General features: G+C 37.5%; 1 protein-coding gene across 2 annotated transcripts; it reads left to right on the top strand.

Annotated features, from left to right (window-relative positions):
* The first annotated feature begins 48 nt into the window (after nucleotides 1-48).
* LOC141363505 (serine/threonine-protein phosphatase 4 regulatory subunit 1-like) lies at nucleotides 49-11724 on the top strand. 2 transcript variants are annotated; one of them, XM_073866105.1, is made up of 13 exons: nucleotides 49-187; nucleotides 985-1029; nucleotides 1963-2092; nucleotides 2537-2643; nucleotides 2729-2871; nucleotides 5351-5497; nucleotides 6593-6700; nucleotides 7675-7740; nucleotides 9911-10069; nucleotides 10403-10527; nucleotides 10624-11102; nucleotides 11186-11403; nucleotides 11593-11724. In XM_073866105.1, the coding sequence occupies exons 1-13, from the start codon at nucleotides 181-183 to the stop codon at nucleotides 11707-11709; spliced, it is 1851 nt and encodes a 616-aa protein (XP_073722206.1). In that variant the 5' UTR covers nucleotides 49-180; the 3' UTR covers nucleotides 11710-11724. The 2 variants fall into 2 exon arrangements, with proteins under 2 accessions (XP_073722206.1, XP_073722205.1); XM_073866104.1 differs by having other exon boundaries at nucleotides 11524-11724.
* Nucleotides 11725-12308: the final 584 nt, after the last annotated feature.

Raw genomic sequence — 12308 nt, 5'->3', positions numbered from 1 at the left:
GGTCGCCGACCGTTCGGTTGAGCGATTCGGTTCATCGCGAGTCATTTACGCGATATATTGATTACTTTTGACAAGTTTATTTGTGTTTGTTAATGTTTAGTCGTCATACGGATGCGGGGGTTTAAATAACGGCAGGAAATCTTTTGAGGAAGTGGAGTGACAGCCTCGCTCTAAATCAAGATGGCAGGTAACGTGCTTAAAATGCGTTTATTTAAAGCTTCAAAGCGGTTTAAAGTCAGTCGGCTCCGTTGTCGCACTCGAGTTTGTTTTAGCATTTTTACATTTATGTTGTATTGTAGAACAAAGGTCACGAGAGGGTGAAATTTTAAGTGTTATCAACACTAGTTGCGAGTTAGTAGAGCTAGCAGGACATATGGTAATAAATGATAGAAGTGTAGTCATAAACAGCTATTTCTGGACTAAATGTGTCAGAATACATAATCTACAATATAATTTATTTGCTAAATCTAACCAAAATTGTAAAGATGTCATGGTTGAGTTGACAGGGCAATGACAGTCAGTTAGTTTGTTAGCCAGCCGGTTTTCTGTTGATTTCTGCTAAGTTAACTACACCGGATAACGCGTTTGCTGGGCTGGTCACTATTTAAAATATATATTTAATGTGAGTGTCATTGTGTTTACACAATGAGGTTTTGGTAAACATAGTTTCAGAGGCTTGACTTTGCCTAGCAAGAGTGACTTGACAGTAACTTAGTCACCATAATTTAGTGAGCTATATTAGCACGACATACGCCACAGCCATCTGTCAAAAGTCAGCGTTGTAGTATAATGCTCATTATGTTGAGTATTATAGACTCGTTTCCAGTTTAGGTAATCAAAATGATGCCAAAATGCTGTGTTGGTTGGTAATACTATTGGTTTTGGGACACAGCCTAACTTGTATCTGACAGCAGCATGGTTTGAAACATGCTGTTGACACAGTTGTCAATCATATATTTTATTTTTATCCTCATGCTTCCCCAGGTATGGCTTTATATTTTGAAGATGGCCATGATGATTTGGATGACTGTGAGTATAACAAATCACATCACATACATAGTTAGAAGTAAAGTACATTTGGGTAAATTGGCCCTTTCAAAAAAAAAAAAAATCATAAACAAACAGTTGCTATAGTTGGTTACCACAAATTAACCATGGTTTTGCTATAGTAACCATAGTTCAAATCCATGATTACTATATTTTACTCCAATAATTCCATAGTTAATTTTCATATGGAGGGACACTTTGTGACAGTAATCTATTCGCAATGACAAAAATTATTTATCTTAAATTTTAAAGAGACAGTTCACCCAAAAATGAAAATTCTGTCATTATTTACTCACCCTTAAATTGTTTCAAACCTGTATAAATCTCTTTGTTCTGCTGAACACAAATATAGATCTCTCCAAAAATGATCTGGGGCACCATTGACTTACATTTAGAAATGTTTGTTTACACTTTTCCAAATATCCTCATTTGTGTTCAGCAGAACAAAGAAACTGAATTAAGTTTGGAACAACTTGAAGTGAATAAATGATGACAGAATTTTTATTTTTGAGTGAACTATCTCTTTAAGCTATATGTGTCTGTACCCTCAAGCTGGCTGTGGTACATGATATACTTGAAGTATAGTCTTTGATGACAGAACCAAACCACGTGTAATGGAAACCCTGCTGTGTCATAGAGCCGGTGCAATAACATTACACCTGGATCGATATTCCACTGCTATTAGCTTTAAAAGTGTTTAGGTTGGAGAATGTTAAAGCAGACTATTTTTTTATAAATGGATTGTAAACTGATGATCTAATTGCGTATGGTTACACTATACTACTCCATCTTTTAGAGGGATTCCTGGTTTGAATGTGAAAGAACTTGGATTTAATACCACCATGGGACTGTACTAAAAGACTCGACATTAAATTATACCTCGTCATTTAATGTCTCTATTAATTTGTCTCGCAGTTGGATTCGATGACTACGGTTCAGAGTGCGATGGGATTCGGATTACAGCGTTCCTGGACGCAGGCCAGGATAACCTTACCCCTTTGGGTCGACTGGAGAAATATGCTTTCAGTGAAAATGCCTTCAACAGGTGAGACATGAACGTGAAGGTTTGAGTATATGTGTGACTAATTCATCTTGCAATGGTCAGTGTTTTCTTAGGCATAGTTTTTTGATTTTATATGTCTGTTATGCGTGAATCTCCTGAAAATAAGCGAGATTTGATACTGAACATATTTCACTTTTTATGGCACGATGGTGGAACATAATTTTAAAATTTAGGGGCTTGAAGAATCTGATATGACTTGGTTTCTTCTGGATCAGGAAGACCTGAAGGGAGCCAAACTTGTCATTGTAGAAGTACTTGGTTTTTGGACTGTGATTCAGATGGTTTCTGGTCTTTGTACTTCAAAGTATTTACTGAGCTATTTAGAAAGTGATGTACATTTTTTTTGCAAAGGTTTGTGGTTAAATGTTGTAAAGGAGCAAGTCGTCCAATCTAATATGATCCCGTATATAAATATTTTTATTTCAGGCAAGCTGTGGCGCGAGGATTGCTAGATGTTCTCCGGGAATTCGGGGAGAATGAAAATGACTTCATCAGCATCATGGAGACGGTTGCCAGAATGTCTGAGGATGGAGGTGTGAAGACTTTTTTCTGTATTTAGCACATGTCTGTGTGGTTCACATGCATGTATTACAATGTATATTTATGGTTATGTTACAGAACCACCAGTGAGAGCTGAGTTGATGGAACAGGTACCAAACATTGCCATGTTCCTCCACGAAAACCGCCCCAATTTTCCTGAAGCCTTCTCACGGTATCTAGTACCCATCGTGGTCCGTTATCTGACAGATCCTAATAACCAGGTAACGTTAAAGGGATAGTGTACCCAAAAATCGTTTTTTTTAATCATAAAACTACGTAAACAATTATATTGGAGGGGAATATGATCATGTTGTGCTGTCAATCATTCTCTCTCCTGCATTAAAGGATTAGTCAATTTTCTTAAAAAATAAATCCAGATAATTTACTCACCACCATGTCATCCAAAATGTTGATGTCTTTCTTTGTTTAGTCAAGAAGAAATTGTGTTTTTTGAGGAAAACATTCCATGATTTTTCTCATTTTAATGGACTTTAATGGACCCCAACACTTAACAATTGTAATGCAGTTTAAAATTGCAGTTTTAAAGGACTCTAAATGATCCTAAACGAGGCATAAGGGTCTATCTAGCCAAACGATCGTCATTTTTGACAAGAAAAATAAAAAATATGCACTTTTAAACCACAACTTCTCATCTATCTCCGGTCCTGTGACGCGCCAGCTTGACCTCACGTAATTTCGTAATGACGTGCAAAGGTCACATGTTACATATATGAAAAGCACATTTGCGGACCATTTTAAACAATAAACTGACACAAAGACTTTAATTAGTATCATTCGACATACAACATGGTCGGAACGGTCCTCTTTCTCCACACTTGTAAACACTGGGGCATAGTTTGCATACGTCATCCGTGACCTCTTGACGTGATGACGTATTGCGTGAGGTCACGCTGGCGCATCACAGGACCGGAGATAGTCGATAAGTTGTGGTTTAAAAGTGCATTTTTTTTTCTTGTCAAAAATGACAATCGTTTCACTATATAAGACCCTTATGCCTCGTTTAGGATCGTTTAGAGTCCTTTGAAACTGCAATTTTAAACTACATTAAAACTGTTAAGTGTTGGGGTCCATTAAAATAAGAAAAATCCAGGAATGTTTTCCTCAAAAAACATAATTTCTTCTCGACTGAACAAAGAAAGACATCAACATTTTGGATGACATGGTGGTGAGTAAATTATCTGGATTTTTTTAAGAAAGCGGGACTAATCAGGGCTCAAAATTAACTATTTTATTTGGTAGCACTGGTGCTCCCAACTTTAAAGAGTTAGGAGCACCAGCAAAAATTTAGGCGCATCCATCAAAAAATTTAAAAGCACCACAACTACAATGTAAATGTTAATAGATTTATTTTATTAAAAATAAAACACCACCACCGGGCTTTACACGTCCTATGGCCAGCATTTAAAAGTTGGTCTTCTATTTTATTTTATTTTATTTTTTGCTGCATAAATTCCTAAATTAATACCCAAATGCTGATGAAATAGTATTGCAGCAATAATAATTTAACAATTACAGGTAACATGATTAAGATTACATAGAAAATCTAGCAAACACGTAAAACACTGATTAATTGTGACATTACAAAAATGACCCTAATATAGAAGGCTAATATATATTGGTATTGATAACTGCATTACCAGGATGCTTTTACTACTAAATAGGCAATGTTTTAAAAAATACAACAAAAACATACCATCAGCATTGTCGTATTCCACAGCAACATGGACGTTTGTCGAATGTCCATTCACCAGCGCATGCGCACATACACCATCAAACACACTTTGACAGACAGCTCGGTGTCTCCGTCAATAATAAACACATTTGTCATGACACGTCTTGTATTTTTGGCACTTTCGCCATGTTTAAGCAAGGTACGTCTGGCTCTTAAAATGTTTTGATTCCGCCATTAACGCCGTTTTACAGGATTTACAGTAAACACAGTTAAGTTACATTTTCATAGCGGAGACACTCAAAATCTTTAAGCCACTCTCTCTGAAAGGTTTAACGTCAACTCTTATTTTCCGGTGGTGGAGTTACATTTGAATCCGGATCGTCGTCAAAAAATACAGTAATAACCTTGGCTGTAATAGGCTCGCTCTCGTCATGCTCGCGACGCGTTCGTCTTTTCACATTTCCGCGCTTCACGGCAACAAGGAATGACTGACGCTCATATTAGCCAATCTGCGGTCTTCATTAAACGCAAGAACTTAATGGTGAATTTTGATTGGTTATGTATCGTTGGAGAGAACACTGAACCTGAAACAGCGCCAGCACGCAGGATCACAATCAACTCGCGTCACAACAAAATGGGCAGTCGCACAAATGCTCCCAAATATATTTTAAAGTCGCACAGATTAAATTTCGGTCGCGTATGCGACCAAAATGATCGCAATTTCGAGCCCTGCTAATCCTTTAAATGAATTAACCTTTAGAGAAACCGATTAAACGTATATGCTTGTGTTGTATATGTGGGAGGGGAAAACTGGGCTGGATGAACCCTCATCTTTTATTGTGTCCTCCAGCAAAAAAATCTGAGATTGATGTGACAATAAGTAGATGGGGTGTCTCATTTTATTTATAAACAAATTCATACTTTAAAAATGGGTAGTTCCTCTTTGTGCAACCATACCAACAGATCATCATAACAATATTTCACTGTCGCTTTTTTCCCATCATAAGGTGCGAAAGACAAGCCAGGCTGCTCTGCTGGTCCTGCTTGAACAGGGTCTGATGAGTAAGGCCGATATGGAGGGACGGGTTTGCCCTGTGCTACTGGAGCTCACAGAACCCAGCAGTGATGACGACTACAAGATCGAGGCTGTAGCGGTGAGTGGATTTGTGTGAAAGACAATACGCTTTTGTATTACAAGCATTTGAAGGTTACCATGTTTGTTGTAAGAATGCACACAACAGTGCCTGAAAATTCATATTGCAGTCAATATGCATTTATGCATTTGTTTTTTTTGAAGAGTGTTGATGTTTGAAGAGTTTGGTTCCAAAACGCAATAAATCCATTTTGACTAATTTTGGTTAAAATGTGTTTTCTATACCAAGAAAGTGACGAGATGTAAAACACTATTTTCTGTTACAAACTTTCACAAAGCATCTTTAGGTTATAAAAACATTAAAAATTCAAATCTATAATTTCATTTTCAAAGATTTATTATAAAAACGGATTATTTTTTCCACAAAATGCAATAAATCCATGAAATCAATGTATAAATGTGCATTCGTCTTTGCCATGTTATATTCATTTAGTTGACTAGTGGTATTAAAAATTAAGAACACTGTCATTGCTGCTGTCATCCTTGGGACGTCGTCGCTGAACTTTTTTGACAGCGATCAGCTGTAAAATGTTTTGGTCCTGCTCGATTTTTGTTGACTTCGGGTAAAATAATGAAAAGTTTTTCAACTTGTGTTTTTCAACAATGTGTTAGCATGACAGAAGCTTGTCATGTGAGGACAAGCAACAGGCAAAAATTTTTCCATCTCCCGAGTGCCTCTCACGTAAATTATTCGATTTTGATGGCTTACCACAGAAATCCACCACAGGTTTATCAATGCCATCAAAAGTATTATTTTGTTTTTGTTTGTTTGTTGATGACGAATTACAAAGTAGATGAGGAAAACTAGGATTCTTTGTGTATTTAACGCGCTGCCATTGATGTTTACAATGTGTGGAATGGTGCGCTGTGATTTGTTAAGTGGATTTATTGCATTTGGCGGATTTGGGATTTTGCGTAAAATTAAGAATGAGCTTTTTAATACTGACCTGATACAATACTGATTTAGGTGGTAACTCGTTTTTTTTTTTTTTTTTATGGCGTTAATCGCGTTTTGGAACCAAACTCTTCATTTGTAGGTTTTGCAGAGTTTCACTGGTTTTGATTTCTGGGTTGATAACTGTGTACTTTATTGTAGATCATGTGCAAGTTGGTGACTATGTTGACTAAAGAAACGGTGGAACAACTTCTGTTGCTGCGGTTCTGTGAGCTATGCAGTGACGCCAGACTGTTTCAAGTCCGCAAGGTAACAATATGTTCATTGTTCAGGATGCATTGTTCAAAATATGTTCTCTATAAACGCCGTACTAGAGAATTGATGTCTTGGTCCAATCAGTCACAAACGGATAACTGTTGCATAATGTTCAGTTGTTTCAAAAGGTATTTTGAGTCTTCAGTTATGTTTAAATGCCATTGCATTAGATAAATATTACACAAAACATTTAGTTTTCAGTGTCATTGTTTTGTCATTTCAAATGTTTGGGTGTGTCCTTTTAAATGCATATGAGCTGATCTCTACACTAAATGGCAGTGCTGTGGTTGGATAGTGGAGATTAAGGGGTGGTATTATTATAATAAGATCCCCTTCTGACATCACAAGGGGAGCCACATTTCAATGACCTATTTTTTCACATGCTTGGAGAGAAAACTAAGTTACTAGGTTGTTCTTTTTGACATTTTCTAGGTTAATAGAAGCACTGGGGAGCCAATCATAGCATTTAAACATGGAAAAAAAGTCAGATTTTCTTGATTTGTCCCCTTTAAGCTTGCATAGACATCTAACAGCTGTTCAAAAACAGCACAGACGTCTAGGATAAAACATGACAAAATTTTGGCTGTCTAAAAATGTATTAGACTTTTAACCATAGCCCAAAAGTAAATGAAACCAAACACCTTGTAGTATTAATCACTGTTGACTTTGCTTACATGATGGCGTGGCAAAATGACATGTAACCAAGTTTATTTTGGCTGGAAGTGGGTTACTCATAGCCAGACTGCATTGGGTCTATAGTTAAACTTGACTGTGAAATGACAGCTATTGCTTGCTGGGTTGTAATAAAAAAGTTGCTAAGAATGTTAATCTGCTTTGGCAGTTTTCACAAGAAGCAGGGTTCACGAGAAGCAATAGTTCACAAGTTGCAACACGCCCTGTTTTGCAACACAATATGAGACCTCACTGTAAATTTTAACCCTCTGTTATACTTTTTATCTGTGCACCAGGTCTGTGCGGCAAACTTTGGCGAGTTCTGTTCTACTGTTGGCCAGGAAGCCACAGAGAAACTACTGGTGAGAACCATTGCCTTGCTTATGGTTTTTAATTCAAGAGCTACTGTTTACGTTTGTTTTCAACAAGGACACCTTTGCCCATTATATTTAATTGAAACAAATTTCAATAGTAAATTTAAGTTGATTTAATTTGAGTTGTACTGAAAATAACTTGCACTGACAGATCTTGTAGGCCACTGCCATTGATTTGTCTCAAGATACACGTCATCAGTAATGTCTCTTGTAATGCATGTTTATAAAAGATGCTTTGTGTGTATTTCTTTATATGCGTAATCAATGTCTGATGTGTTACGTTGCGACTGTGCCCTGATGTAATCAACAATACAGTGAAGGTGTGAACCAAATGCCACATACAGATGGCCTATAGAAACTGATAAGTGTGAATAACAAAGAAACACCATTCCTCAGGATAGACCAATCTCCTGTAGGAGGTCCTAACAGGTTTCTATTGTTTGTAGGCCTTTTGTTATCATGTATAAAGGTCTGTCTCACAGTTTATACAACAACATCACTCCTGAAGAACTATGCTACATAATAACCTGCTTATTATTTTTACGTATTAGATGCAGCCCTAAAAGACTGAGCAGCCAAATGAAGGAAAATCTAACAATACTTAAAGGAAATCACCACCGTTTTCCAAATTTTTTTCTCTGTTCTTAGACAAATTACATACCTATCTTTTTTCAATACGTGCACTTCATCTTTGTACAGCGTGTCGTGAATGTGTTAGCATTTAGCCTAGCCCCATTCATTCCTTAGGATCCAAACAGGGATGAATTTAGAAGCCACCAAACACTTCCATGTTTTACCTATTTAAAGACTGTTACATGAGTAGTTACACGAGTAAGTATGGTGGCACAAAATAAAACGTGGCAATTTTTTTAGGCAAATAAAAATGAGAACTATATTGCCGCAACACATTCTCCGATCTTGCATAAATGTAATTGGCTGGCTTGCACTAGATTATTTGCATAAGGCAGTCTGATTGGCTGATGCATGCATTGGCACTTGAAAAGTTGATAAAATGTTCGACTCTTGCCACGAGCAACGGCAGTGAGTGAATTTAAAAGTAATTGTGAAGCGTTAACGCTTGCGCCCCATGTGAATGTACCGTTAGTTCAATACTTCGACCTCGGTGCGCAGTAACATTATCGCTCCTGACTACTCCTCCTCTCGCTCAAACTTCGTCAATATTACTGTACCCAAGGTCGAAGTGCTGAAAACTAAGTGCTCCTTGCCATACAATATAGTTCTCATTTTTATCCTCCACGTTTTGTTTTGTGCCACCATACTTAAGCTCGATTTATAGTCGTGCGTAGGTTCTACGCCGTAGTTATCCGTAGCCTGTGCTTAGCTCTGCGTAGCCTGACGTGCACCTCGCAAAATTTTTTACAGCGCGTCAGATCTATGCGGACCGCAAGCGCTGTGATTGGACCACCAGAACCCCTACTGTCAGGTAAAAAAAGCGTCATGGTATTTCCGTTTGTGACAGTGAAAACAAAGATGAGCCAAGTTGAGGAGTGATTTAACTCAAACTGCATCAAAAGTCGTTGTTTATTTACTTGTTAATTATACACAACAAGTTGCTGTTTCTTCTTCGTTTGTGGGTTAACTTGCTAAGCAGCTTCTTCTTTGATGTTCGCGCTGCTACTGTGGTTACATGCGTGGTTACTGCCTACCAGCTGTCTGCGCGTGTGTTTGCACGTCGACGCGGACGACGAGGCAAAAGTATAAATGAAAACCGACGCGGAACCTACGCCGTAGGACCTACGCGCAACTATAACGAGCCATTTACTCGTGTAACTACTCATGTAACAGTCTTTAAAAAGGGAAACATGGAAGTGTTTGGTGGCTTCTAAATTCATTCCTGTTTGGATCCTAAGGAATTAATGGGGCTAGGCTAAATGCTAACACATTCACGACGTGCTGTACAAAGATTAAAAGTGCACGCATTGAATAAAGATAGGTATGTATTCATTAATCTAAGTTGAGGTAAGAACATAATAAAATAATGAAAAACTGTGGTATTTTCCTTTAAACATCTTAATTTAACTAATACCCTGTCCTGGTGTTTGCTAAGCCTTTGTGAAACCAGGCCTAAGTGTTTTGTGAAACCAGATCCATGTGTAGGAGATTTGCTGAAATCCTTATTTTTTCCTCCTCAATACAGATGCCTAAATTTTTCGACCTGTGCTCAGACAGTTTGTGGGGTATTCGGAAAGCCTGCGCTGAGTGCTTTATGGTTGTTTCGAATTGCACGTCTCCAGAGGTGCGACGCACTAAACTGTCCCCCTTGTTCATCAATCTCATCAGTGATCAATCACGCTGGGTAAGAACACGATACATACAATCCAACATAGATATGCAACTAGCACTAGCAATTGGTTTCTTAGAACACAATTTAGACAAATATACAGGTCAGTGGAAAAAAATAGACTTCAGAATGAGCAATTAACACATCATCCTATGTAATGTAAAGTATAACTTTGATTTCTTTAAGATTGACTGAGTAAGGCCATGTCAAAGATTAAAAACAAATGTTTGGGTGCACATGGCTTTGATGCTCCTAATCATCTCATCATTAGATTATGAGACGTTAGCCTGGATTTCACAGTAAGGGAGAGGGTGCACCTGTTGATTTTTGTTTTGTTTTATTGCACAGGTAAGGCAGGCTGCATTTCAGTCCCTAGGTCGTTTCATCTCCACATTCGCCAATCCGTCAATCACAGGACTGCACTTTTGTGAGGATGGAACCCTTTGTGATATATCCAAGATCTCCTTGGGAAGGTAAATTTGTGTGGTTGCGCATTGCATTGTATTTAATTATATTCAACCCATTTTTAAATCGGAATAAATTCTCATCAAACTTTTTTTACCTTCTAGCCACCAGCAGAAAATAAACACCAGCAACTCTTGCAACGCCTCAAGTGGGAGTCCCGCAAAACATCTCATTCAGCCCCATTCAGTTCAGCCACAACCCACCTCAGAAACAACAGCTCCACCATCACAACCTTCACAGGTCCAACAGAATCCCACAAGTCATTCATCCACCAATCCCAGAGAAGACAGCGCTAACCAGCACACCAACCAGCAGATAGATGACTGTGCGATGTACAACTCCTTTAACTTCTGGAGATCCCCACTGCCTGACATCACCCAAGACCTCCAGCTTCTGCAAGGTGATGAAAGAAACGATAAGGAGGATGAAGATGTGGTGATGGAGGAAGAGCCACTGAGGGAGACAGAAGATGAGGAGACGGAAAAGCCACCCAGTTTAGATGCTCAAGGCCCGTCCGCAAGCTCACAGATCCAGAAGGTTTTAGACTGCCTTCAACCTCACATAGATGATCCTGATGTACAAGGTGAATGGAGCATTAGTAACAGGTATACTGTGTGCTCGAGCTTTTAAACATATTTGAGGCATTAAAACATTTCTCCATTGCAGCTCAAGTGAAGGTGTTGTCGGCTGCGCTGAAAGCGGCTCAGTTAGAGAGCCAGACAGAAGATGGCGACGATTCTTCATCGGACAGTAACGGTTCTGCAGGCTCTCCGACGTCTGATGAGCTCAGCGCCATGAGCGAACTCTCGTTGACAAACGCAGAGATTTCAGACTCGCCCTTGACTTCACCCGTACTTGTAGATGATTCTGAACATAGCAGTGAGGTAAGAAAATTTGTCTTTTACTGAATGTAATGAATTTTTGCCCTTAGACACTTTGACATGACACAAAATAAACCAAAATTAAAGTGATAGCACCTTCAACAATTAAACCGTTTGCCACAGAAACAGCTTAAAGAACGAAACGTGAGTTTATGCTTGGCACAACTATACAGCTCACATATCGTTCAACAGGAGTCAGACCTAATAGAAAATGTGGAGGAAGATAAAGACTCATACATGACAAAAACGTCTGAAGAAGAGAAGTCTAAAGTTCAGGTAATGCACCATTCTCATATACAATATGAGTAAACCGATACAGTTTATTATAGGAATGCATAACGATTAATCACAATTAATCGCGATTAATCTATAGCAGAATAAAAGTTTTTGTTTACATCATATATGTGTGTGAACTGTGTATAATAATTATGTATATATAGGGCTGGGAAAAGATTAATCGCATACAAAATAAAAGTGATTTTTGGCATAATATATGAGTGTGTGCTGTGTATAATTATTATGTACATATAAATACACACACATTAATGTATGTATTTAAGAAACATTTACATATATATTTTTAAAATAAATTTTATATTATATAAATAAAAAAATTGACATGAATATATGTATGTGTGTGGTTAAATATACACAATAATTACACACAGTACAAACACAAATATTATGCAAAAAAACTTTTATTTTGTAGGGGATTAATCGCGATTAATCTTTTCCCAGCCCTTATATGCACACATGCATGTATAATTTGAAGATAAATATATATATATATATATATATATATATATATATATATATATATATATATATATATATATATATATATATATATATATATATATATATATATATATATATATGAAGAGTTTGGTTCCAAAACGCAATAAACG

The sequence above is a fragment of the Misgurnus anguillicaudatus genome, unplaced genomic scaffold, assembly GCF_027580225.2.
Source record: "Misgurnus anguillicaudatus unplaced genomic scaffold, ASM2758022v2 HiC_scaffold_41, whole genome shotgun sequence".
NCBI classification, from domain to species: domain Eukaryota; kingdom Metazoa; phylum Chordata; class Actinopteri; order Cypriniformes; family Cobitidae; genus Misgurnus; species Misgurnus anguillicaudatus.
The sequence above is the reverse complement of the archived record's forward strand: the minus strand, read 5'-3'. Positions and strand labels throughout refer to the sequence as shown.